Genomic DNA, 21,399 nt, shown 5'->3' with positions numbered 1-21,399 from the left:
CTGTCATTGGCATGTAAAGTAATCTGCCCAGGGCCTTCACAATCTGTAGTGCTGGCCCCATGTGACAAAGTGCATACACAGAGCTGGGCATTTCACAAAATATTTACGGTCTGTTTATTGCCTTTCGCCTACAGCATATACATACATACATACACATATACATACATACACATATATATACATATATATATATATATATATATACATATATATATATATATATATATATATATATATATGTACACATACATATATATATATTCATATACATATATATACATACATACATACACGTAATACATGATTTACTTTCATATGTTAAAAACAAGTCAAACTTTGTGGTGGGTTTTTGAGAAATGGGAATGGCATTTCACGAAATTTGTTTCAGATTTTGGATATTATTTGTAGAGCGGGGTGACTTGTTTGCAGCCGGGGAGTGTACGGCCCGTCCACGGTCACACAAACACGAGAAAGCCTTATTAAACGGCCGTGATTTTGCATGCTCCAGTGTGTCAAAGTGGTGTTATTATGCAAGCAGTCAGCACATTTCCTCTTTTTAATCTTTATTTCTTAGCGCCGATGCCCTGGGCTTGCTCGCGGGGGAAACTGTTGAGCCTGGAGAAAAGATATTAAAATTGATCTCCAGTACATTTACAAGGAACCTGCTCAGTATGAAAAGTATCAACAGAAATATCTCAGACCCTCGGCAGGGTAATAAAAAGAGAATCCTGGTGTGTATTATTAGATCTCCGCTGCTTTGACCTCATCAATATTGGATTGGTAAAAAGCTGACGACGTAAATGCTGAACTTTGATACCCATTCAACGCCTGCGCTTGCTTTCCCGGCGCGCGTGTCTGCTTCTAAAACGGGGGTCGGGGGGCTGACTTTGGAAGCTGCTGAGCCACGGGGAAAAGAGCTCATTGGATTGTCCAATCGCAGCAAGAGAGGACGCGCGGCGGGACCCGGGCGGCAATTACGCTGCCCTTCCCTCTCAGAAGGCGATCGCTGTGCTCCCCGTGTGAATCATCACCTGCGACGGGGTGGTCTACTTCACTTCGGATGCTCAGGTGTGTCCGCTTGGCTCCTCTGGGATGTCTGCCGCTCAACATTTGAAGCAAAACAAAGCTTGTGCAGGCCCCGGCCATCTATCAAGGGCTCTGCTCATAAATGTCAGCCCTGGAGAAATTAAATGGCACCATTTGTCCATGTTATTGGGCTGGGATGAATCTTTGATTGAGGAGGAATCAAACCGAGCTCCTTGTCAGGCATCGTCATAAAATGCCTGCAGCTGGCTTAGAGGAGACGATGGTGAAAAGGAGGTTCATCGAGTCCATGGCCGAGGCTATCGGATCGACGGCATCGCTCTTGAATACTAGTCGCCATTTAGAAACCACACCACAGAGGAGGCCAATTGACCGTCTCGAAACAGTCAACGCATCCAAGTAACGCAGATGGGCCGAGGTCGAATCGATTACTCGAAACTCCAAACAATGCTAATGTGGATTAACACCAATATCACATTCACGAGAGCGCCGCACGTCACTCTTTGACAAATTAAAGGTAACGATAATATATCCCGATAACGCCCTCTTGAAATGAACGTTTGCATCCAGCTACGTCAGCTAGCGTGCCTACAGTTGGTGATATCAAAACCATAGACTCGCTACTGACTAACTAGCATGGCTAACATCCCTTTGTTTCTGCTCTGATGTTACTTCACAAAGAGCAGGGAAGTAGCTATCCATTGTCGGAGAAATAAGTGCTTTCACTGTTGTAGCCTACAATATTTGGATTTTGTGCTATAAAGCTCCCTTGAAATGAACATTTGTAACAAGCTATGAGAGTTAGCATGTCTACAATTGGTGATGTAAAAACCATAGACTCGCAACTGGCTAACTAACATGCATGGCTAACCGTTTGTTTCCGCTCTGATGTCACTCGCAAAGAGAAGTAGCTACTCATTTTCTGAAAAAGTACACATTTTTCTGCGGAGCTTACTACATTTTCATTCAGTGGGATAAAGCCGTCTTGAAATGAACATCTGCAACCAGCTACGACAATTAGCGCGTCTACAATTGGTGATGTAAAAACTGGAGACTTACTTACTTACTTACTTACTCGCATGGCTAACATCAGTTCCTGTCCACTCTAATGTTACTTCACAAAGAGCAGAGACGTAGATACTCAATTTGGGAAAAATACACGTTTTTTTCTGTTGGAGCTTACTTCCACTGTACAACAAATCGGCACCCCCACAATACAAATGAAAAGCCTTCCGAGAGTCCTCATAAGTGTGCAACTACAGGTTTGTCATTTGAATTTCCATCACTGCGCACAGTAAAGGACTTTTCTGCAGCCGTGCGTGGTGCCGCAGCCACTCAAAGGCTGTGACAACCAGCGACGTCTCCGCCATGCGAGGTCCACCACAAAGACCGCTCTTGTTTACAAAGCCTGTAGATGTCCAAATAAAAGCCGGACTCTTCTCGGCCGTTGATCACATTTCAAAAAAATTCTACGCTGGATGACAAGGCAGAAGAGAAAAAGAAATTTGTTCTCATCTCTCACTTCCTCATTTGCCACCAATCGCACGCCACTAAAATCGCAACAATATTTCTCTTCTTAATGCCTGATGAAGAAAGATACTTCAGTTACGGTTTGCTCCATTATTTGCTGCTTGTCAAGGTCAGCTTACTAAACACTTCTCTTGTTTTGGTTCTAAATGTGGAGATGGATTCTCAGCACGGGGTGGACCTATATTAGTGGGGTACAGGGCTGCTGGCTACCCCGAAATCACCCCCCACCCCACCCGGCCGCCCCAATTTTGTTGTATCTGGTTTTTTTTTGGAAGTACAAAAAACACTACAGAATTGCTTCGCATTGCTTTACCTACACAGATGGCTTATTAGCTTGCCGGTTTTACAGCTGTCGTTGTGCCTATTGTTCGCCCATCATTACATCGGGTCCAATTGGTTGTCTTCTAAATGTTGAAATAACATGCTCAAAGTGCCTTGAGATAAAAACCCAAATTAAATGAACTTGATTTGTGATACAAATTAAAGTGGCCTTTGCGTCCTTGAAATTCTTTTGGAAAGTTTGGCATGCAGCCCTGACCTACAACAGACATCAAATAGAACGATCACACTTTTCACACCCACATGCAACCGGATGAACACAGCTTCAGTTTGAGCAAGCCAGCAACAATGATCAACCATAGAAATATAATGAGTGGTGGAGTCAGTTCCTCAAAGGAAGGCAAACAACAGCACAGCATGAGCAAATAGGTGCTCATCAATACATCCAGGTGGCGCACCTGCGTGCGTAAAGAAGCCACGCAGGGTGCGTCACGTGTCTCCATGCATGCACGCCGAGAACAATAAGTTGTCTCCCATCATGTGGATGGTGCATGGGACTGGGTGGCACAAAGCTTTAGGGTGTGGGCGCTTGGGCTACTTACGCTGCTGTTCTCCCCCGTCCAGTGGACCATCGCCTGGTTGTGCGTCGCATCCCCTTTGAGCACGAACGAGCTGCTTTGCAGCGACATTTGTTTTTCCCGGGACAGCGCTCTCCTGAGGCGGGGGGAGCCCTCGGAGCCGTCGGAGCCCTCGGAGCCGTCGGAGCCCTCGGAGCCGTCGGAGCCCTCGGAGCCCTCGGAGCCCTCGGAGCCGGCCGCGTCCTCGCCTCCATCCGCCGGGGAGCCTTCCGCGCGTCCTCCGCGTCCCACGTCCGGCCCGCGGTGGTCCCCGGCGCGCGCGGGTCCCGGCATGGCGGTCACCGCCGAGACGCTTAAGAGCAAGACGCAGAGGCGCGCGGAGGCGGCGAGCGCTGCTTGGGCCATGCTTTGGGGCCGGCGACGGAGCAGGAGACTGGAGGAAGATGGATAGGTGTGTACTGTGTTGTGTGCTGAGGAGACGGAGACGGAGGCGGGGGCGGGGGCGGGGGCGGGGGCGAACCGGGCGGAGATACGTAGTGGCAACAACGTGGACGCTTCTCCGTGCCAAATTGGAGCGCAAGACGGCGCACTGGCGCCACCTGCTGCTGGGTTAGGGCGGCCCGCAAACCGCCACTGAATTTCCACACAATCAGCCGCGTCATGTTCAATACAGCAGTTGTAGCGCTGAGCGCACTCACCACTTGTTTGTTTGGTTTTTTTTTTATCCACAAAGCATAATACTTAGCATTTTGTGTAACTCTATAGTTGCAGTAGCTACGTGAACATTTTGGGCCTTGTCCAGTGGCGTGCACACATCGACCTCAGGTGGTGCCAGCTGAAGCACTTGCCCCTCCGCCCTCTCTCAAAAAGAGCCCTTTGGGATGTACGTTTTTTTTTTTGTTTTTTTTTTTTTTACAGTTTACTGTGCTCAATGTTGACACGATCCGTAAGATGCACGATTAAACGCATGAAAATAATACGCCCCTCCGCACACACACCGGCCTGTCGCTCTCTCTTTCTTTGTCACATGAACGCAACACAGTTGTGGAGCGACTGAAAGACACAGCCGCAGTCGGGGACAGTGCAGGGACAGTCGGGGACAGTCGGGGGCAGTCGGGGGCAGTCGGGGGCAGTCGGGGACAGGGGGACACACACGGGTATCTCCCACGTGAACCCAGTGAACTTGTATTGTTTGCCCTACCTGTAATTATTTTGTTGTGATGTACAGCACACACAAATGAGCAAAAATTAGCCAACTGCAAGGCCACCTGATTAGCTAGTTGAACGCTATACCCCAAATCAATAATAGATAAGGTAATGAACACAACATACCTCCAAAATAATGCCGTGAGACGCAGCTCCTTGTGGTCCGTGCATTGACTTTGCATCGTTGCAATTTGATTTGTCAGCATTACTTTGACTTCAAAATGTGATGAAAGTTGTTTTTTACTACTATAACAATCGCAAAAGCAATACGTCGTCGGTCGTTTGTTTGCACCGGATAGCGGATGCATTTGCATTGAATTGCATCGTGGAAATGTCAGAAATGTTCACAATTGTCAAATACCCTTTTGCCTCCTTGTAATGACAACAATCAACAGTCTTATATCTTCTCATACACCTGGTCTCTTTGCTTACTAATTGGTCTATTTATTTTCTAACTGTAGCATAATGGGAATCTACGATGTGTTTCTGTTCTTTGCTTCAAGCCCTTTGTTGTTGGGTTAGGATAGTGGATCTTTTATACACACAGCGTAAAACTTTTTGTCCTACATCTGCTTAGGAAGTGCGTGGTCCATGTGGCCCCCTTGTAGCAGGTTGCCCATCCCTGAGCTACAGTTTTCCCAGATTAGCCTCTTAGTTGCTTCATACATTTGAACTTAGCTTAAAGCCGGAACCAGAAATGATATAACTCATTCTATTCAATTCACCCCAAAAATGAAGATGTCTGCTTTTGCATTTGAACTCATTACTATTATATAAAAGTGATTTCAGCCAATTTCAGAAGTGCTGCAATAACAGATTCTCAGATCTGAGATTTTTCATTTTGTAACCGTGGGTTCTTATCCGCTGCCCAGCGAGGAAGAAGAAGAACAGCAGCATTAATATTTGATGGAGGTGAGAGAGGAGTCATCGTCACCTTCTCACTTTTCTGTCATTCTTTGATACGTTTTGGTCTCTCTCTCTCTCACCTCAACTCAGCATGTCACTTTTTTTTAAATAAAGAAATAATTTTGCAGAACACAAAACTCAATAATATGGGAAAGTGCAGCCAGCATTACTAACATGGATCAAGATCAATAATGTAACCCAGGCCGGAACAGATCACAGATTAAGACTTTGTAACACATTTGATTGCTACTGTTCCATATAAAGGACATTTAGGAGGAGCAAAGTTAAAACACACACTCTGCCGTGGAAGACAAATTAATGGAATGTTCCGCGCTGATAATGAGGTGGGCGACTCCCCTCACTCCTTGAAGTAATTCCCGTCCCTTTACTGAGGCTGAGCACTTAAAAAGCTCCGCCTCGGCCGTCACGCCGTGTCATCCGGAATCATAAGTGATGTGTTTAATGACTCACCACGCCCACGGGACCTGCAGCGAGGCCACGGAGCACACGGACGGTGCCCCTCGCCGGGCTTGAATGACAAAGTGGCCTGAAAGAGAGAAAACAATGAGACGCAGAAAACTAGTGCTTTGGCGCCATTTCTTGGGGGAGGCATGTTGGTGCCAAGGAACTATGTTGAAGTGCGGGGAGGAGCTTCTGTTCCACACGACAAAGCCCCGGCTGATACAAAAGTGGTGCATTGGCGTAACCTGAAGGCATCTACAAGCAATTACTGTATTAATCTTTTGAAGGGGTCACAGTCAATTTACCGACCAAATGTGGAATGTGGGCCTGTTTAGTTAAACACAAAGATGATAGTTGCATTGAGGACAACAGCACCATCTAACGGATGAGTAATTTATTACTCTGCCTGTCACGATGCGTGGCTGTCAAGACAGACAACCGAAAGACTGAACGAGCAAACGAGGATCCTCTGGACAATAGCGCGTACTTGTTAGGTCTCGCTGTCTGGGAAGGCAAAGGCTCGCTAGACATGAATAATTGAACAGCCTTGATCATGTTTTCTTCTTTTTTGCACTGGCAAGATAAACCAGCTACTCTTGACCTGGTATAACCCTGCGCTCCCATTTCATTGAACAACATGAAATGTGCTTTTTAATGAGGAAAATAGCACTCTTTAACGTTTACATGTTTAATGTACAGCATACATTAATGACATATATGGAACGTAAATAATTAGGCAGTTGGTGCGTCATAAGCGACTCGGTATACTGCAATAATAGTCATTTTTCTCGCAGATATAGAGATATGATAACATGAGCATCGATGCAATGCATTTGCTCATCTATGACTTTTATATTGAACGCGTTATATGAATAAATTTGTATTTTATTGTATTGTATCGTGTGTTAGTGTTACACTTGCGGAAGACAAAGTTGTGTGGTTGTTTAACATACACATGTGATATCTTTATTTTCTGTTAAGTTTGACAGTAAACTGGGACTGGCATTAAACAAGTTGAAGTCTCTTTTTTTAAGTGTTCACTATCTACAAAATTGCTGCTTTTCTTGGAGTGGGGCAAGTCGAGTTAATTACCCTGAAAGCGCTCGGATTTCGAACTCCGCTCCGGGTCGGGTTGATCCCATGCATTACCCTAACACCCCAACCCCCCCCCCCCCACCCACCCACCCACACACACACACACACACACACACACACACACACACACACACAGAAAGACAAATTGAGAGATTTCCCACATTTACATAATCATTTACACCATCCACTTTGTATTCAAACCTCACATTGAATACTTTTCAATGAATCAATTCAATGAATCCATTCCACTTAATCCACAGCATTCGTATTCAGTGCCTCACAATTCACATCCAACTTCTAAAGAAATTGCATTTTCTAGTTTAGTAAACTTTTTCCCAAGGGTTTAGGAGTAAGGACATAGCAGAGACGTTTTTTGTTTTTGTTGTTGTTGTTTTGCAAGCTCTTTCTTTAAAAAAAAGTATTTGCAAAGGTAGCAAAATGAGTACTAATTTACAGTATTTTTTTTATTTGTGCCCTTTAGAACACCAAGAGTCTGTACTTTTTTACTCGAATCCGCCATTATTATTTTTACTGGTGTATATTTTTTAACACATATATTTGCACTTCTACTCAAGTAATGTACTTTTGCCTTCGCCACCTTTGTACGTAAAAAACACATAATTTAAAGAGTACGCACTATGTGTGACCATTACGACTATTACTAATAATTTAATACCCTTATTGTTTATTTTATTTCATTTGCACCCAACACTAACCTGTGGTTGTTTAACCTTTTGTTAAATCAACTGTCCTTGATCACGTGTGCTGTTTTTCACGTTTGCTCTGGCGCAACCAAACGATATCCTGTTGTCATATCCTCTCCTAAATACCATTGGTCAAAAAAACATAAGTCCCGCCTCTTCTGACACCGCATTGGTTAGTCCGCACGACAGTGGCTATCAGTTTACTGCGTACCATCAGGCGTGAGTTTCAAGGAGGCTTCTCGCTTGCCCAATTAAGTCGGAAAATGGCGAATTTGTGCATACGGAGTTTCTCACTCGGAGCTTTGCGCACCGTTGTAAGGTGAGCAACTTTCCAATTTTACTTAAAATCTATGTCGAGGTGTTCGGTGCGTGAATAGTGTGTAAGCGTTAGCATCGCGAGAGAGCATGATGACATAATTTGACATACCGCGAGTGACATGCTGTTATATCTTGGTGTGAAAAGCGAATACTACCTCAAGTGGTGAGGTTTAGTCCTGGAATTTTAATAAAGTGGGCTATATAATTCATCCGATAGTCGAAGGATAGTTATCGAACACGTCATTGGCGCGCCGGTAAAGACGTCATTGTTGACGCATAATTACGTCAGCTGGACCTCCAGTAATACACTTGTAATATTGTTTTAACTTTTAAGAGTGTATTTTACAAAACTATCAGCAACAAACCACATTTATGTTAATTCTTTCTATATCAGCCCAATGCATCATGTGCAAATAATTTACAGGTCTTGTGTACATTTTTTTGTAACCCAGATCATCCTCGCGGCGGTTATGCACAGTCACCCAGCAGAAGAACGGACACGGCTCAGAGGAGGCCTCCGCTGAACAGAGCGCGACCGAAAAAGCCCTGGCCGAGAAGACGCGGTTGGAGGAGCAGCTCAAGGAGATGACTGTAAGTCGGACGCCAACTGACGAAACCGTGGGTCCCAAAAAGCCTCATCAGACCACTCCTCTGTCACTCGGTAGGACAAATACAAGCGCGCCTTGGCGGATACAGAGAACCTGCGGACAAGGAGTCAGAGGATGATTCAAGAAGCTAAATTATATGGTAAACGCAAGTGAAACACTGTATTTAACTTCATACTGTGCGATGTGTGCCGCATTTAACCAAATACTGCGCCCCCAAGGTATCCAAGGCTTCTGCGAGGACCTGCTGGAGGTGGCCGACATTTTGGAGAAAGCCAAGGAAAGCGTGCCCGAGGAGGAAGTGACGAGTCGGAACCCTCACCTGAAGAACCTCTACGATGGCCTCGTGATGACGGAGGTCCAGATCCAGAAGGTGTTCGCTAAGCACAGCCTGGTCAAGCTCAACCCGTACGGCCACAAGTTTGACCCGTATGAGCACGAGGCGCTCTTCCACGCCCCCGCTGAGGGGAAGGAGCCCGGCACCGTCACCGCGGTAACCAAAGTGGGCTACAAGCTTCACGGGCGCACCCTCAGGCCGGCGCTGGTTGGCGTGGCCAAAGCCTCCTAAGAAAGCAGAGGACCACGCGGACATTTGCCGTGCTCGCCGTCACTGGACTGAACGTCACAATAAACTGACCAAACTGACCATAGTCCCGTCTTTTGAATTGATTGAATGGGCAGGACCAGTTAGAACGCAGACATTGCCAGCCATAAAAATGATATGAATGAAATCAAAGATGCTATCTCAATGAGCTGCAAATGTTTGTGAGTATTTGCAAATATAGCAAATGCTGTTTTTTCATCGGGGTTTGTTAAAGGTTGCAGAAAGTTGCAAAAACGGTTTGACTTGTCACAGTTTTTCGTTTGAATAGGTTCAAAAGGACTGCTCAAGTAAAACTGCGAGCATCTTCCCAATGTCTTTGCGACCTTTGACGAACCCCGGCCAAAGAACAACATTTGCGATATTTGCAAGCATTCGCTGCTCACCGAGATAGCGCCTTCAACTAAAATTAACACAAATGTGTATTGCAAACAACTTTGCCTTACCGATGCCCCTGCTATCTTAATGCTAAAACATAATGGAAAATTGAAAATGGCTGTGCTAACGATTAGTATCGATGACCCTTCATTGATATTTGAACACAAACTGTGAAAAACACATGTAGACGGTCATCACAACACTCTCATATAATCTTGATCATCCACAAAAAACGAATGCAGCTTTAGAGTCACTGAAAGGAGCATTGACTCGTTTGTCTGTACGACTCACACTGCCCCATGTGGCCAAGGTAGGCACAACAGGCGCAGCTAAATTAATTGCAGTACACTGAAGCATTAAATCATGATGCACAACCTGTATTCTTCTTTACATTCTATTTAATTGTTTGTATAAAATACAATATTAGAAAGTGCCAGTTCGCTTATCAAACACATGATAAAAACATTTTTTGGGGTGAAGAGGCCGGAACAGATAAATGGCATCCAGTCAATCAGACAAGTTTGACAGGTCTACAATTTGAAGTTTCCATGTTTAATACATGTCCATACATACCAGGACAGCAAAGCCGGCAGCTTCATCTGTGCAATACAAAACTCATTTTTTACTTACAAAAGCTATTACAAAAAAATAATTCCATGATGGAAAATTCTGTACAGGTCACTAGTCATTCACCTTTTTCCATTTGTACATCATTTAGAAAGGGTCAGAATAAGTTGTGGGTCAGGATGAAAATGTCGTCAGGCAAAAAGCCGCCAAGTGTTTCAATTCATAGACCTCAATCGTTTTCATTTACTAATGACTTGTCAAAATTGAGGCAATTTCCCACCCCTTGTGATGGACCCAAAATACTGACAATTCATCCTGTCCTTTGCAAACAGCAAAATATGGCTCGTTTGTCCTTAGTCCTGATATGAAAATACAGTGAACCCACACTGCATCGCGTAGTTTTACGCGACCGTTTTTACATAACACAGGCAAGTCCGAAATTGGAATTGCAAGCCGTCAGTGTAGTACCACGTTGTGCCACAACATTCCAGGCAGCTCCGAGCTCGACTGGATCAAATGCAGCTTAGTTAAGAGCAACAAGAGGAGGCAGAGAAGTTCCCTGTGTGTGTGTGTGTGTGTGTGTGTGTGTCAAAATGATGGCCCGGCCAATATTATTTTTTTTAACATTGGCTGAAATTAAAAACATTTTTTTTTTTGCTAATTTAGGCCAATTTTTCTCTCAGTTGTATATTTCATCAAATACTAAACACCAAAGTATTTTTTCTGCCTGCAATTCATACCTTTAATGTTATAAGCCTAAAGGGACCCCCCCCCCCCGCCCCCAAAAGTTATTTGATTATTATCAATCGGCCAATTAATCTGCTATCTGACTTTTGTTCTGCCAAATCTCAGAATCAACATTGACTAAAAAAAAAAAATCCATATCCTAGTTAAATGCGTGAAAACTTTATAATTACTCTAACATCCATGCTAATTGAATTAGCCTGTCTATGGGGTTTCACACTATATTTTAGCATTTAGCATTAAGATAGTCAACTTTAACTCTTACAGTATATGATTTGGTAGAACATTTTGGTGTTTACATATGGTCATTCTCCTGAAATACTGGCCTAGGTCATTTTTTCAGTTTCAGAAAACATGAAAGACTGAAGAAAATGTTGATCATATTGATTAATAATTTCATTTCAGGGGCAGAATTGAATGATCTATTGAACTAAGGGTTAGCCAATTTTAGCTGAGCTGGCCAGCAACCTGAGGAGAAGTTCAAGGCAAAAAAAAAAAAGATCTATCTTTTTTTTTTTTGGTCAGGAAAAATGACTGGTTTTATCAGGGCGATGATCGACAATGCGATACTTAGAAAAGTGTGTTTTAGTACATTTAAGTGGGTTTTAATGAGTTAACTGAATGTGTTAAGTCATAAAAATATCTAGATTTTCACCTATTGCGGGTGGGTCCGGAACACATCGTTTCACCGTGCTTAAAGTGGCAGTCCAAAACTTTCTTTGCAATAATATGTTCTATGCGCCGCCACTCGTCAAATCCCGTTATGGGGACTCCTATTGTGTTTATGGAATAAGAATAAAGCAGAAAAACCTTGAGGTTTGTATCCATTTTGTCCTGTACTGACACCTGCTGTCGACTGAGACTAACAATCACAGTGCCCGCGGGCTGGTCGTTTCCTTTCACTCCAAGTGACGTCTGCCATTTCTTGTAAGGAGTGAACATATTTGTTCTTCATTCAACTTAGATTTTCGCCAGTGCGTCCGATAAACGGGTTTGCCGGAGGGGAGGGGGGGGAGGGGAGGGGTGTGTTTGTCTGTATTTCTTGGCCAGCGAGGGCCGCCGCCGCCGCCGCTGCCGCCGTGCACAATCACAACGTCACCCACCACGACGGTCAGTGCGAGTCAGTAGCTTTGTCTCCCTCCCCGTCTCGGGTCTAAACAGCGTCTCTGGATATCCAGCCGCTCTCAGTGAGGAAGGTGACGATGCGTTTCCTGAGGACTTTGTCCAGGTAGCTGGGCAGCCGGCTCTTGGAGGGGACGCCCTGTCTCTTCTGCAGGTGGTCTTTGATGATGATGGTTTTGACGGTCAGGTAGCGCGCGGGGCTCAGGTTGAGGGAGTTGCACAGCACCTTCTCGCGGTCCGACAGCAGCTCGAAGCCCGTCAGGTTCTCGATGGCGGCGAACTCGCCCTCTTTGGCTTCCTCCTTGACGGCGCAGGCCGCCCCGAGACCGCCACCGCCGCCGCCGCCGCCCGGCGCCGTCCCGGAGCCGAGCCCGCCGCCGCCGCCGCCGCCGCCGCCCCTCTTGGAGACGACCACGCTCTTGTTCTCCTTGCGTTTCTCCCGTTTGTGACGCGCCGCCTCGTACTCGGCCGCCTCGTCCAGGCGGGCGATGCCGTTGCGGCGGCAGCGCTGCAGCTCCCTCACTTTGGCCCTGAGCGCGCGCTCTTTGTGCATGTTCTCAAAGAGCTCCTCGACTTCTCGATGGGCCATGAACTGGCAGAGCCCCCGCAGGCGCACCCGTTGCTCCTTCTCCTCTTTGTTGATCTTCCTTTTCGGCGCGGTGGGAACCGACGGGCACGTTCCCGCCGCCGTCGCGCCGGCTCCCGCTCCGACCGCGCCGCCCACCACTCCCGGCGACTTGTCCCTGTCCCGCGTCTCTTTCTTGTCCCGGCCCAGGAAGACGGGCACCAGGCCGTAGTCCCGAGCGATGTTCTTCCGCCGCTGCCGCTCGCGCAGTTTGCGCACGTACATGTCCACGTGGGCGCGCTTCATCTCGATCTCCACGTCCTCGTCGTCGTAGTTGACCGAGAGGCCGCTGATGAGCTTCTCGGCGTCCTGGTCGTATTCGATCTCGTAGTCGTCGCGCAGCGGCATGTAGCCCATCTGCTGCTGCTCGGCTAGGCTGATGTCCAGAGGCGGGAGCGGGACGGTGAGGCTGGGCGACAGCGCCCCCCCGCCGGGGCACGTGTGGTCCGTCACCCGGTTGGGAATGCTGTCGGGAATGCAGGCCTTTCCCAGATTGCCGTGGATGTACATGGTCACGTAGTGGTCCATGACTTCCTGGGGAGTGCGGCCGGCTCCGACGTGAGCGGCCATGTCCTCCTAAGCAACGGGGGGGAGAAAAAAAAAAAAAAAAAAAAAACACCGGTGGCAAAAATACTCACAATCCCACGTGGTCGGGCAAATCTTTTTTTAAAGTCAAAGTATTGCTTCAATTTCTCTACTTGAGTTAAAGTTGTTGTTCCGAGGTTTACAATCATCACGTCTATGCTAATGCTAATTAGCCTATGCTAACAATAAGCTATGAAATGCATTTTCATTGGTGAAACATTTTGGGTGTTTGAATATACCGCGTTTCATTCTCTTTTGTTTGATGAGTCAGTTTCACAGTGAACTTCAATGAAAGCACTTGAAGCGAGCACGCTTGGCGTCACGCGTTCCATGGTGAAACGTATGATCATTTACAGCCATTCGCTGGAATAAATGGAATTCGACCAGGAATTTACAAAAGCGAAAGTTGCCTCAAATTTGGGGAAATTACATTTTTGCATAGTCCTGTGTAAAATAACCAGATTTCACGCAAGTCTTCTGGATTCAACAGAGGTGTGAATCCAACCGACAGGGAAATGAGCCCGGGGAGCTTGTTGGCGTACAAGCACCTGTGGCTAAAGCCAACCTGTGGCAGGGTTTTTACTTTCTGGACCAGGCTCTGACAGCTCTGAGGACCGTTGAAGAGCAAGGTCGCGCGCACCGATCTTTTCTAGAAAATGTCCGTTTGTTTTTTAAGCTTTGGAAGTTTCATTTAACGTTTGAACTAGATTAGGTGTCTTTGAATCGGGTTGGAAGGGGGCGTCATGTTAATTCTTGGAGGGTTCGGGTTGGACGCAGGAGTCATATTTAACGCAACATCCATGTATTTGTTCTTAAAACTCATTGTCCAATACAATTGGATAAAGTTGAACTTTAAAATAAATGAAATGCTTATACAGATGCTTGAATGTGATACATTTGCAAAGTTGCCCAGCTTCACTTCCAATGGAATGTTCTGTACCTTTGCAACACTCACCTTGAAAGAAAATAACCGATAAAGGTTGTAGAGTATTTAAATGGAGGAACAGTCTCTGAATACCTGATATTGGCTTTACTTGGGGCTTTCTAAATTGCTTATTTTCCTGATGACGTTTTACTTTCTTTTCTCCATTTGAAATCTGTATGTTCTAATCTACCCCTTTATCGAAATAGAACGACTTTAGCAACTATTTTGAGTGTAGTATTTTTCTAGTTGTGCCAAGTTGTCAAAACGGATATTGCAAATAATTTGCAGTTTTACAAAAACGTAGTTTAGCATTTGGCTACATTGGTGCTTTTACTTAACATCAGTCCGCATCTGTGCTTTTACTTAACATCAGTCCGAACATTGTACACTAAGAGCTACATGTACTTCTACTGAGTACGAGTACGTTTGCTCCCTCTGCACGCGTGCCGAAAAACGTCAGTGACGTACAAAAAGTTCGTACCCAGTTTCCAAAGCCATACTGCTCGATGGCATCTAGGAGCGACTGCTCTTCCCTGCTCGTCCATCCTCCCTCCGCTTCGGGACCCCAGAGGGAGAAGCGACCGCCGTCGACCTGCTGGTAGCCGTGCCATCTCCGGTGGTTGCCGATTTCTGCGCCCGCCGAGAAGCACTCGGGGCACAGCTCGATATCGGGACAGTCCGTGCAGCGAAGCCGGAGATTGGTCACGTCTGCCAGGCAGTTCACGCAGTACTTCTTCCCCAGGTCGGCCATGTTGCCTGGCTCTCGCTGCTTGTTGTTGGAGGCAGAACACACGCGCATGCGCACTGAAGTGCGAACGCCAGCACCGCTTTGAGAGGCCGACGCCGCCCTCTACAGGACGAGGCCTGTTAGTACCGACCGATAAAGTGGGACTGCGCATGCGCAAGCCCCCCCATCCCAAAATTAAAACCAAAAAAACAACACACATTTGTTTTTCTCAAAATTACAGTATGGAAAAGAAAAAAAGTTTACGTCGGTTAAAAAAACAAACAAAGGAAAACATATTTAAACAAGTTTTTCCTCCACACTTCCTAGTTTTTTGTGTGTGTTGTTTTATACTTTTGGAAACACAATAATAACACTGGTCAACAGCCAATTTTAATCAGAGATGGCTTCATTTGTCCCCAAACGTATTTTGATGCTGATTTAAAGCACATCAGTTTTCAAGATATTTTCATTTTTTGTTTTTTACATTCGACCGATAAAACCTTGCGCAATACGGATTTTACCATGCACTGTAATTTATTGCTATAACATTTCAGGAAACAAAACATCTGTTGCTGAACCTATATAGTTCCTAAATATGATTATTTGATAGTATTATTACGAAAACCTGATGTGCCAGAGAAAAAACAAGGACGGTTTCCGAATCTCCCAAAAAATCATCAAGAAATGTTTCCTTGCATCTCTGATTTAAAAAAAATTGTAAACATTTGTTGACTAGTGAAACTGTCTCATAATTATGACTTAGGTCAACCACCTTTCCTTTTGTTTTTTTACTGATGGAAACGGGTTTCCATCAATGAAATGTGATTCCCCCCCTCCCCCACCCACACGTTTTTTCTTGTATTACCAACAGTACTATTATAAATTAAAAGTCATTCTTCCCCACGGTCAGCAGAGGGTATCACTATTTCTCAAAATAAAATGACGTCATTCTCTTGCGCCAGTGGAGTGCAGTATGCCATTAAATGCTTCTTTTGTAAAAGCAAGGTTACATGAGTGCCCCCTTGCCCATACAACGGTAAATTGCGTAATCTGGTACAAAACATTAAAAAAAAAAAAAAAAAAAACCCCGAACATCTTCAACTGTTAGGTCTTTTTTCAAAGAACCAAAGTAGATACAAATGTCTAGCATAGCGCCCAGGGGGTTAAATGTGAAATGCGTTTATTTGAACTGTGTGAAGCAATTTTCTATGAGAAGTAATAAATAAATAAAGTGATTATTTACATTGGGGAGGTACTGCCCCACTCCCATAATAGGACAATCTCCCACTCAATTCCTGTTGTCAAGGACGTTTGGCAGCTTGCTGAGTTCAAGGTCCGACTCACACTATGTTGTCAAAAAAAGAAGAAATGAAACATGCAGATTTGCTTAGTGAATTTGAAACCAGTTTCCTAACAAAACAATGATGTTGTTGTTCCTCTTTCTGTCTTAAACTGTTAACTTTCCTTTCCTGCATTCGAGAGCATCGCAATAAACTGTGAAACTTCCAGAACACGAGATATAGCAAGGGAAAAGCGTATGCGCACGAAAATAAATAACCCTGGAAGCGTTACTGTATCTTGTGATTGGAATTGTTTTTAATGTGCTTTAAACGTAACCAAACATGCACTCGTTCATCATCAGCATCATACAGAAAGCTTTGCAATGCACAACGTGAATTATCCAAACTTTTGGCACCGTCACATGCGGATAGAAATGGCACCGTCACATAAGGATAGAAATGTCAACGCACCTAACAGAATGTCGGTTTAACTGGCAACTAGGAACATAGATCAAGGATGAGCGCGCAGTGGGCGGGTGTCGCTAGGCGTTACACTGTCCTGATGGCGTGCGTGGTGACAGTGGACATGGTGCCCTCTCTGGCCCTGATCTTCACCTCGCGGTTCATCTGGCACCATGCGCACGGGAAGCACCACATGAGCTTGCAGCAGTCGTCGCAGCACGAACCCTGCGGGCACCACACAAATGGTTCGTCGGTGTGCATAACGGTTCAACTAAGGTTGTACTTCATAAATGCTTCAAAACAAATACTGTAGAATTCGTTCAATGCCAGGCCCATAGAAAAAAATCTTCGAGCCCCTTGAGTGCCAGCCAATTTGGAGCTTTCGAAAATACACAAACTAGCAAACAAAAGATTAGACTCTCTTCTCACACCAGGCAACAAAATGTTTCTACCTGATTCCATTTTTTGGAGTATTCAGTAGAACATGTGTTTTTGTCTCCCAGATCACATATTCTGGACAGAAAACAAGCTTTTTGAGAAAAGAAATGTTTTATGCAAAACAGTGACTTTGATGCGAATGAATTTTGCTTTCGTGACGTGTCAAACATCTGAGCCGTCCTTTTCTTCTATAAAATACCAACGACGCCATCAAAAATAATGCATTTACAAATATTCGCCCGTGTAACAATTTTACAGTTGACAAACTTTACAAACTATTTGCACGCTATTTAGTAGTAGTAGTATTTAGCAGCGTGTGCGCATGTATCATACCATACATACGTGTGCTTCTATGTGCGTGTGGTTGTATTTGTACTGTGCATGACATCATTGCGTCTACTTCTAAAATCTATTGAATGAATGAAAGAATGAATGAATTAAAATTCTTTAAATAATCACCATCATCTTTTCTCTGTTATGTGCCACCCTTTGTATAAGATTTGACGTGACAAACACTTCCACTACCACAAGCTGCCTGTAACAGTTGATTTTCCAGAGAGCCGCCATGTTCACAAGTGTCAGCCATTGTTTTGATACACAGTGAGGGCACCCAAAGATTCAACGCTGTCGTCATCTGTTGGCCATAGCTAGTATTTTGTTTTTACTTTCCCAGTTTAATGATCAAAGTTGACCAGAGTTGGCCAAGACTTTTCTCCATCCTTTCCTATAAAATAAAAACGCAGCTGATGGCAAATGCTCCTCGTTAGGATTTCGTTGACGGCGGTTGCCGTCGATGGGAGTCAAAGAGTTGTATCATGGATGCAATTGTATTGAACTTAAAAGTTAAACACAACTGAACTGTAATCAGGCAGTGGTTCTCCCGCTAGTGCCACCACACTTTGAGAATCTCTGACTAAAAGGCATAAAATTCAAGTTGTATTTTTGAAATTCCTTTGTTAAAACATGGGGATTATTCAAAATTGGACATTATTGTCATAATCTGGGAAAAATACATCATATGAGTTTATTGTAACAGTAGCAATAATTACAAATGTACAGAAGTACTTTGAAAGTTAAATACAACCGAACTGTACTCAAGCACGGATTCTTCCCTGTACCACTAGAGGGAGCACACGTACCACACTTTAAGAATCTGTTCAGGTTCATCTTGGCCCCTTTAACCCCGAAAGCCCCCACCCAACCCCCCGGCCCCCGCCCTTCCTTGGCGGCGGCCATCTTTTTACCGGGATGCTGTGGCGCTCCCTGATGGAGGAGCGGAGGAGGCACGAGACGATGCAGCAGAAGTCAAGCAACGGCATGGCGCAGCACCAGCCGTGCTCGCTGGCCGTCTGGCACTGCATGCAAGGGAAGCACCACAGGCAGCAGCAACCTGACAACCACACGAGATGATAGTGTAAACTTGGCGTTTCGGTATCAGACCCCAAAAAAAAAACCCCAACAAAACCTGTACTTGTTTCAAAAATGATTCAATTCAAATGTATAGCACGCAAACGTTATCTGCAAATTGCACCAGGGAAAATGTTCGAAAAAGAGACCGTAAATGTATTGTCCAAGTCACATCCAAGTGAACAGTACCCCCCATCCGTAATGAGAATTCTATCTAGTCCAATCTATTTAGTCCACTTTTTTCTGCTTGGCTCTGGACACAGGCAGACGCTTCTGCTCCTCTCCTCCCTTGTCTTCCCTGCCGAGCTTTGTCTCGTACACGATCACCCCAGCCTCCCGCCGCATTTCTTTTGACGAAAACTAGCCATGGATTTGGTCAGCTGGTCCCGCCACATCATTGGCAGAGATTTGCCGATTCTGCTGCATTACATGGAGGACGGTGCGGTGCGTCTGTCTACTCTGTCTTTCGTGGAAGACATCTACCTTTTAGGAATTCTGGCAACAGGCATCCTGCTGTTTGAAGTCGGCGGTCCCTGTTTAATCGTAAATAGTCAGCCGAAGGGAGCGGCTCTAATGGAAGTGAACAAGCTGCCGGTCTTTATGGATGGTGTGGGATGAGCGCTCAGCACTCAACCTTGAGGGCAAATGGTGAACAACGCGGAGATGTTGGCGTTTGATTGCCAATCGGGCTAATTAATGCCCCCCGTCAAGACTCAAGGTCGACCGATATTATTGTCAGCCTGTTCCCAAAACAGCCGTTATTTGGTCTGCGGATGCGATGGCTCGAAGCGCCTTGGCTGCTCGACAGAGCACCTGGGAGGGGGCGGCCACGCTTTTTTTGCCTTCTCCCTCTTCCGCATGTGCATGTCGGAGCGTTCTGTTGTAATGTCTTATTTAATGGGGGTTTTTTTCCAGGCTCCAGGAGAATGGTTAGAGTCTGTCTTTGTTTCCTCCCGACCCCTAGCGTTTCCTTCCATATCTACGATCTCAGGGCACTAAACGGTGAACCGCCAGGCCTCCCGTTGTTTCTCCCTCTGTTGGTCACTGTCGTTATCTTTCTTTGGGCGGGGTGCAACTGGGAAGACCAATTCCTTGTGTGTTTTCACATACTTATAAATCTGTCAATAGTGTCAATAATACATCTGCCAATAAATCTTGATTCTGATGCTAAAATGAAGCCGAACGTGACTGACAAGTGCTCATGTCGCTGCAGCAATCACAGAGGCCAGTGCTCCAGTTGGAGTGCCTGAATGCGTTGGTCACCACATGGGTCACCACCTGGGTGGGCTGCTGGTGGATGGCCTGGGAAAAGGGCTGGTATTGCGCCATGTCTGGAGGAGACAGAGCGTGTGTCAATTGAGATAGTCAATTCATTCATTTGTTGCTTTGTACTTGCCGTGTAACTGAAAGAAACCTGCTTGCTAGTCAAAAATAAGGAAGAAGAAGAAGAATAAAACGGTGAATATAATATTTCTAATACAAATTGCAGTTTTGCACAAGCCAACTAGCTTGACCATGGGCAACAATGTCAACCATAGTGAAATGCAAATGTAATTTGAAACCCATGTGTGCACTTTCTTTCAGTTTCGTTTCACCCAAATTGCACTTTCACTCACACACACACATTTTCACAAATTTCACTCACACACTAAAGAAGAAACTAATAACCAAAATGAATATTACTAATCATGCATAGAACCTTGGTGTGAAAGTCACGTTTTTACGAGGCTAGCTCGTTAGGCGCTCCGATGCTAAAATTGGCCCCGAATCCCCACGCTCAAAGATGACCCTTGACTATAAGATACGTTTATTAGTATGAAAACTAGCAGGCCGCATTACATGTATTTATTTATTGTTTTTTATTAAGTCATCATCACTATAATGCGTTGTAAATGTATACAAGTCCATAAAACCCTCATTAAATCTCGTACGAGATGAAAATGATACAAAATGTCTTTGAAGTTCGTCATGTTGAATCAACTTTGGAGCCAATTCAATCAAACCATGCGACGTTTTTTTAACAACCATAAATCAGACAAATGGTTCAAAATTAAAAAAAACAAGATGCAGACGAGTCTTTACCTTTTTCCCTCCGTGTGTTGAGGACTCCTGATAAGAGAACACGAAAAGCAGTCAAGTGCAAACTTCTTTGCGAGTTGCGACTAAAGTTTCCATTTCCAGACCAGCCTCCAAATCTCCCCCGTGGCTAAATAAATCAACTCCCCTAAAGGGAGAGTGGGAAAAAAAACACGTTGACATTCAGAATACTCACTTTTATAACGGCCCCAAATTGGATTTGCTACATACATACAGTAGATATTTTTGGAAATACTACAGAAAGGTTAAGCATATTATAGCACTGTCGTTATTTTACTTTTTTGGCGCAAATATGACTGTAGCATAATCAGATTACATTTTTCTCGACAGGTTTTTTTTCTTGCTTAGAATTGATTTCTTTCAGTTCCTCCTCACTGCTGCGCCTGTGTTTCTTGTCACTTTGCTGGTTTCTCTATGATTGTCAGTCCATGTGTAACTATTTCTGCTTTGACTATTTAAATTTGCTCATGGGATGATGACTCTATCTATCTATCTATAGTGGATATAAAAAGTCGATGTTCAAATCAAATCCTGTTCAAATGCAGTTTTTGACATAAAAAGTCAAAGGAGCTGCACAGAGACCATGTTAATGGTGGAAAACGTTTTGCAATTTGTTATCTTGCATGGTCGCATACAGCACAAAAACCTGGCATTTGACCCGGGTGTGTGTGTGTGTGAACCTTTAATAATAGACCTTATATAGTTACCTGTTAC

At 44.8% G+C, this 21,399-nt stretch overlaps 4 protein-coding genes across 9 annotated transcripts in view; 1 reads left to right on the top strand and 3 right to left on the bottom strand.

The window, feature by feature from the left end:
* sorcs2 (sortilin-related VPS10 domain containing receptor 2) overlaps nucleotides 1-3,919 on the bottom strand; it is a 78,802-nt gene extending 74,883 nt beyond the window's left edge. For 5 of the 6 annotated variants that reach the window (XM_086024438.1, XM_086024440.1, XM_086024439.1 and 2 more), the window contains exon 1: nucleotides 3,456-3,915. In XM_086024438.1, coding sequence (XP_085880564.1) covers nucleotides 3,456-3,836 — 381 coding nt within the window. In that variant the 5' untranslated portion in view covers nucleotides 3,837-3,915. Of the gene's footprint in view, nucleotides 1-3,455 lie in introns of all 6 variants that reach the window. The other variant, XM_086024446.1, reaches the window with a different exon arrangement.
* A 4,036-nt stretch (nucleotides 3,920-7,955) lies between these two features.
* grpel1 (GrpE-like 1, mitochondrial) lies at nucleotides 7,956-9,373 on the top strand. Its single transcript, XM_086024449.1, has 4 exons — nucleotides 7,956-8,123; nucleotides 8,575-8,713; nucleotides 8,788-8,869; nucleotides 8,949-9,373. The coding sequence occupies exons 1-4, from the start codon at nucleotides 8,068-8,070 to the stop codon at nucleotides 9,293-9,295; spliced, it is 624 nt and encodes a 207-aa protein (XP_085880575.1). The 5' UTR covers nucleotides 7,956-8,067; the 3' UTR covers nucleotides 9,296-9,373.
* Nucleotides 9,374-10,237: 864 nt separating this feature from the next.
* On the bottom strand, nucleotides 10,238-15,085 carry tada2b (transcriptional adaptor 2B). The gene is made up of 2 exons (XM_086024448.1): nucleotides 14,756-15,085; nucleotides 10,238-13,340 (listed from the first exon to the last, which is right to left on the bottom strand). Exons 1-2 carry the CDS (start codon nucleotides 15,071-15,073, stop codon nucleotides 12,171-12,173), a joined length of 1,488 nt encoding a protein of 495 aa, XP_085880574.1. The 5' UTR covers nucleotides 15,074-15,085; the 3' UTR covers nucleotides 10,238-12,170.
* Nucleotides 15,086-16,575: 1,490 nt separating this feature from the next.
* Nucleotides 16,576-21,231, bottom strand: LOC147150696 (placenta-specific gene 8 protein-like). Its single transcript, XM_086017927.1, has 4 exons — nucleotides 20,671-21,231; nucleotides 19,782-19,919; nucleotides 18,426-18,571; nucleotides 16,576-16,968 (listed from the first exon to the last, which is right to left on the bottom strand). The coding sequence occupies exons 2-4, from the start codon at nucleotides 19,915-19,917 to the stop codon at nucleotides 16,831-16,833; spliced, it is 420 nt and encodes a 139-aa protein (XP_085874053.1). The 5' UTR covers nucleotides 19,918-19,919; nucleotides 20,671-21,231; the 3' UTR covers nucleotides 16,576-16,830.
* Nucleotides 21,232-21,399: the final 168 nt, after the last annotated feature.

The sequence above is a fragment of the Filicampus tigris genome, chromosome 2 (genome assembly GCF_054856515.1).
Source record: "Filicampus tigris isolate MCC_2025a chromosome 2, RoL_Ftig_1.0, whole genome shotgun sequence".
In the NCBI taxonomy this organism is placed as follows: Eukaryota; Metazoa; Chordata; class Actinopteri; order Syngnathiformes; family Syngnathidae; genus Filicampus; species Filicampus tigris.
Note: the sequence above shows the minus strand (reverse complement) of the source record. Positions and strands in the feature narration are given on the sequence as shown.

Coding starts and splice junctions, on each gene's coding strand:
- LOC147150696 (XM_086017927.1), bottom strand. CDS start 19,917: ATGGCGCAATACCAGCCCTTTTCCCAGGCCATCCACCAGCAGCCCACC. Junction 18,572..19,781: donor CTGCAGCGACATGAGCACTT/GTCAGTCACGTT, acceptor TGTGGTTGTCAG/GTTGCTGCTGCCTGTGGTGC. Junction 16,969..18,425: donor GGGAGCGCCACAGCATCCCG/GTAAAAAGATGG, acceptor TGGTGCCCGCAG/GGTTCGTGCTGCGACGACTG.
- grpel1 (XM_086024449.1), top strand. CDS start 8,068: ATGGCGAATTTGTGCATACGGAGTTTCTCACTCGGAGCTTTGCGCACC. Junction 8,124..8,574: donor GCTTTGCGCACCGTTGTAAG/GTGAGCAACTTT, acceptor TTTGTAACCCAG/ATCATCCTCGCGGCGGTTAT. Junction 8,870..8,948: donor TCAAGAAGCTAAATTATATG/GTAAACGCAAGT, acceptor TGCGCCCCCAAG/GTATCCAAGGCTTCTGCGAG.
- tada2b (XM_086024448.1), bottom strand. CDS start 15,073: ATGCGCGTGTGTTCTGCCTCCAACAACAAGCAGCGAGAGCCAGGCAAC. Junction 13,341..14,755: donor AGTATGGCTTTGGAAACTGG/GTACGAACTTTT, acceptor CCCGTTGCTTAG/GAGGACATGGCCGCTCACGT.